Here is a 5,203-nt window from a genome sequence, read left to right as displayed (position 1 = left end):
ATACCAATGTGTTCTAATAAATTACTGTAGTCAGTAAGTTTTAAACCAGGAAGGAGACTAGAGAACAGATTCATCTGAAACAACCAGAGTACAGATTACTGCAAACCAATCGGATTACAGATTACTGCGAACCAATCGGAGTACAGATTACTGCGAACCAATCGGAGTACGGATTACTGAAAACCAATCAGAGTCCGGATTACTGCGAACCAATCGGAGTCCGGATTACTGCGAACCAATCGGAGTCTGGATTACTGCGAACCAATCTGAATACGGATTACTGCAAACCAATCGGAGTACGGATTACCGCGAACCAATCAGAGTACAGATTACTGTGAACCAATCAGAGTACGGATTACTGCGAACCAATCAGAGTACGGATTACTGCGAACCAATCAGAATACGGATTACTGCGAACCAATCAGAGTATGGATTACTGCGAACCAATCAGAGTATGAATTACTGTGAACCAATCAGAATACAGATAACTGTGAACCAATCAGAGTATTGATTACTTTTCCTTGCAGACACTCGATCAAATGGCCGACAGTCATTCTGGACGGGATGGCGTGAGGGTTGATGATGATGTCAGGGGTGATTCCCTCGCAGGTGAACGGCATGTCCTTTCAAAATAAAATACAGAAATTATGGGAACAGTTTGACCTTCTGTACATTATTGATCTTAAATCAGAAAAAAAAAATCAGATCAGTCCGACTACAACTAACGATACATTAAAAAACACAGATGGACATTTTAGAGACAGGAAGCAGAGGTTTTCTTGACTTCCTGTTTACCTCCTGTCTGTACTGAATCCCACAGGTTCCTTTCTGACCGTGACGACTGGCAAATTTGTCTCCGATCTGAGGAATCCGGACCGAACGGACCTGCATCAAACCAGGATTAAAAACATATCCAGTTATAATAATCCTAAACTCAGACTTGATCCTTTATTCGAGTGGAGTTCAGGTTTAGMTGGTGGGTGCCCGTTGGCCCTCACCCTGATCTTGCAGAACTTGTAGCCCTCCTGATTCAGGGTCACCATGACCTGGTCCACGATGCCGGTCTCGCTGGTCCTCAGGAAGGTGCTGCAGTCCCTCTTGGTGTAGCGCCGGTTGCTGACGTCCAGGTCGTCTTCGTTCTCCGGCAGCGTCACCGTTTTACCGATGATCACGTCCTCACCGGACACGCGAACGCCGGGCGCAATGAGCCCGTCGTCATCCAGCTTATCGTAGATGGCGTGTCTCATACCTGAAGATGAATCCATTACGTTATTTCTGAAGGGACTTCTCACTCTGACAGGTTTCTGGTGTGACTACATTTAACAGACTTCTCACCCTGACAGGTTTCACGTGTCGGCTTCTCAAATATCTCCTCCTGATCGAAGCCTTTCTTGGACTCTTGCTCTTTGTAAGATCGATAAAAAACAGACCTGCAGGAAGAAACACGGCATTAAAAAAAGATACTCGAGTCACATGAGGAATGCTCCAGGTGTGGGCGGAGCTCACCTGAAGAATCCCCGGTCCACTGCAGACCTGTTCATGATCACAGAGTCCTCCTGGTTGTATCCCGTGTACGAGGCGATGGCAACGATTGAATTAATGCCTGAAGAAACAACAARCTTAAGGTAAAAATAACTAAACAGTCTGAAAACATGGATGTACGCWGTGAACAGGTGTGTTACCTGCAGGCAGCTCTCTGAAGCGCAGGTACTCCATGGATCGTGTGGTGACCAGTGGTTTCTGAGGGTAGTACAAGACGTGAGCCAGAGTGTCCATCCTCACGTGGAAGTTGGTGATGTAGACGCCCATGGCCTGTTTGCCCATAGCTGATTGGTACGTGTTCCTGGGAGACTGAACAGAAACCAGACCAGGTGGTTGTAGTTTACTTCTTTATTTGTAGTTTGTTCATTTCTGGTTGTAGTTTACTGTCTTTATTTGTAGTTTATACCTGGTTGTAGTTTATTGTCTTTAATTGTAGTTTATTTACATCTGGTTGTAGTTTACGGTCTTTATTTGTAGTTTAAAGCTGGTTGTAGTTTACTTTTTTATTTGTAGTTTACTCATTTCTGGTTGTAGTTTACTGTCTTTATTTGTAGTTTATTCATACATGGTTGTAGTTTACTGTCTATTTGTAGTTTATACCTGGTTGTAGTTTACTATCTTTATTTGTAGTTTATTCATACATGGTTGTAGTTTACTGTCTTCATTTGTAGTTTATTCATACATGGTTGTAGTTTACTGTCTTCATTTGTAGTTTATTCATACATGGTTGTAGTTTGCTGTCTTCATTTGTAGTTTATTCATACATGGTTGTAGTTTACTGTCTTCATTTGTAGTTTATTCATACATGGTTTTAGTTTACTGTCTTTATTTGTAGTTTATTTACAGTATACCTGGTAGTTGTTTACTGTCTTTATTTGTAATTTATTCATATCTGGTTGTAGTTTACTGTCTTTATTTGCAGTTTATTCATACCTGGTTGTAGTTTACTGTCTTTATTTGTAGTTTATTCATATCTGGTTGTAGTTTAGTGTCTTTATTTGTAATTTGTTCATACCTGGTTTAGTTTACGGTCTTTATTTATAGTTTATTCATACCTGGTTGTAGTTTACTGTCTTTATTTATAGTTTACTTATATCTGGTTGTAGTTTACTGTCTTTTTTTTGTAGTTTATTCATACCTGGTTGTAGTTTACTGTCTGTATTTGTATTTTATTCATACCTGGTTGTAGTTTACTGTCTTTATTTATAGTTTACTCATATCTGGTTGTAGTTTACTGTCTTTAATTGTAGTTTATTTATACCTGGTTGGAGTTTACTGTCTGTATTTGTACTTTACTCATTTCTGGTTGTAGTTTACTGTCTTTTTTTTGTAGTTTATTCATACCTGGTTGTAGTTTATTCATACCTGGTTGTAGATTACTGTCTATTTGTAGTTTACTCATATCTGGTTGTAGTTTATTCAAATCTGGTTGTAGTTTACTGTCTTTATTTGTAGTTTACTGTCTTTTTTTTGTAGTTTATTCATACCTGGTTGTAGTTTATTCATACCTGGTTGTAGATTACTGTCTTTATTTGTAGTTTACTCATATCTGGTTGTAGTTTATTCAAATCTGGTTGTAGTTTACTGTCTTTATTTGTAGTTTACTGTCTTTATTTGTAGTTTATTCATACCTGGTTGAAGTTTTTACCTGGTTGTGGTCGGGGAACGGGATGATAGAGGCACACACTCCCAGGATCATGGACGGGTGGATCTCACAGTGGGTGTACGTCGAGCAATAGGCCACGCCTTTTTCCTGGAGATCATCAGGAGTCATGGCGAGCATAACCGTTTCTTCCTCCAGCGTGTCGATGTACTCCACCACGCCRCTCGCCACCAAGTCCTGCCAGCTGCAAAAACAAACAACAGTGAACAACAATAATACACAACAATAAGCCCAACCCACAACTCCATAATAAGAACAGAGCTGACTGCTTCCTGTTTACCTGCTCGCTGCCTCACCTGTAGTTGTTGTACTCTCGCTCCTTCAGCTGGTCGATGTGTCGTCTCTTCAGCAGCAGTTTCTGTTTCTCGACGATCAGCAGCGGTCGGCAGATCCGCCCGGCGTCCGTGTAAATTCTGATCTCACGCTCTCGGATGTCTCTGATCATGGAGACCTGGAAGCAGGTGTGCAGGTGTTTGTGAGTGAACCTTTCTAACTGGTCGGCCTGGATGTAGTGCCTGCTGTGGAGGCGGGAGGATGATCTCACCTCAGACACGATGATGTCCATCTGCCTGCGGAGTTTCCTCAGCGTGTTCATCAGCTGCTCGGGATCTTTGTGGATTCCAACCCAGCAGCCGTTCACAAAGATTTTAGTGGCACTAAAGCGTGAAAAACACAAGTCTTAGACTCAGACCTGGACCTGAATCAGAGGTTTGAGGAGCACAGCGGGGTAAAGTCACTGACTCAGCGATGGCAGCTGGAGAGATTTCCTCCAGGTTTTCCATACTCCACTCCTCCAGAAACTCCAGGATGGGCGAGGGCTGCGAGCCCACGGAGATGTAGGCCATCAGGGCCAGGTTCTTCACCAGACCCACGGCGTGGCCCTGCAGCAGGGACGTTTGTTTATTAGACAACAAGCCCGACTGATGAGGCTGGACCCAAACCCTGAGGGGGGTTTTACCTCTGGRGTCTCAGCGGGACACACCATCCCCCACAGCGTGTTGTGCAGCTGCCGAGGTTTGGCCAGTTTCCCGTCTCTGCCGATGGGAGAGTTGACTCGCCGAAGATGCGACAGCGTGGAGGCGAAGGTAAGACGGTTCAACACCTGCAGGAACACGAGAAGATTTAAGACGAAGGATCCAAGTTATCGATTAAAGTTGATTGATCTTAGAGTTCGACTAACGATTAATTGATAAGCTGACATTTTCTTAAAAACCTGATATTCTCTTGAATCAAGGGTCTTTCTAYAACATGAAGGGCTAATTTTTTACATACTAAATTAAACAAAATACAGTATTATTTTAAAGTGCCTGTGACATCATATTTTTGTAATTAACATGAATGCATTTTTGGAAAGATAACACTGATAACATGTTGCAAAACAAATTTCACATCACTCAGATGAACAGTTGTTGAGATATTTGCATGTGAAGAAACAGGAAGTGATGTCAAAGGGGAATGTCTGCATGTAAACAGAGCGTCGTTACAACAGACTGTAGAGAAGAATCTGATGTTTCTTTAGATTATTTTGAGACGCTATCAAAGAGAGACGAAGAACAGTTAAAGTTTAAATAATTTTGTTTTAACAAACAGAGACSAGCGAGTTTATTTTATTAATGAGTTCCCCTTTGATGTCACTTCCTGTTTCACTTTGRCTGAGCCAAATTCAAAAGAAAATAGGCCAGTTATGTGACAAAAATGTGTAAAATCATGTGTACTATGCCAATTTTCTTAAGAAGCTTTCTTTGACTTTTTGTATTTGAAGGATAGGCGTGACACAGGCGCTTTAACAATTCATTGTGTGTGTGTTAAACACCGACTGAATAAACAGAAAAATGTGGATTTCTCTCATATTATTAAACTTGGGCATATTTATAAAATATAACAAAACAGGAATCTGTTAAGTTGCTAGTTGGAAAAAAATTAAAGAATAAAATAAGTAAAACACTTAATCCACCCTGAAGATGAAAAACTATCATTTAAACAAAAGGTAATATTTTA

The 5,203-nt window shown here is 41.1% G+C and overlaps 1 protein-coding gene across 1 annotated transcript in view; it reads right to left on the bottom strand.

The window, feature by feature from the left end:
• polr2b (RNA polymerase II subunit B) overlaps positions 1-5,203 on the bottom strand; it is a 12,969-nt gene that overhangs the window by 2,198 nt on the left and 5,568 nt on the right. The window contains exons 11-21 of the mRNA XM_014030139.1: positions 4,164-4,307; positions 3,947-4,086; positions 3,750-3,861; positions 3,502-3,656; positions 3,191-3,389; positions 1,683-1,851; positions 1,507-1,603; positions 1,336-1,430; positions 999-1,249; positions 796-885; positions 516-623 (exon numbers count right to left, since the gene is read on the bottom strand). Coding sequence (XP_013885593.1) covers positions 516-623; positions 796-885; positions 999-1,249; positions 1,336-1,430; positions 1,507-1,603; positions 1,683-1,851; positions 3,191-3,389; positions 3,502-3,656; positions 3,750-3,861; positions 3,947-4,086; positions 4,164-4,307 — 1,560 coding nt within the window. The remainder of the gene's footprint in view (positions 1-515; positions 624-795; positions 886-998; positions 1,250-1,335; positions 1,431-1,506; positions 1,604-1,682; positions 1,852-3,190; positions 3,390-3,501; positions 3,657-3,749; positions 3,862-3,946; positions 4,087-4,163; positions 4,308-5,203) is intronic.

This window comes from Austrofundulus limnaeus, unplaced genomic scaffold (assembly GCF_001266775.1).
Source record: "Austrofundulus limnaeus strain Quisiro unplaced genomic scaffold, Austrofundulus_limnaeus-1.0 Scaffold1004, whole genome shotgun sequence".
Lineage (NCBI taxonomy): Eukaryota > Metazoa > Chordata > Actinopteri > Cyprinodontiformes > Rivulidae > Austrofundulus > Austrofundulus limnaeus.
This window is presented reverse-complemented; position numbering and strand designations above follow the sequence as displayed.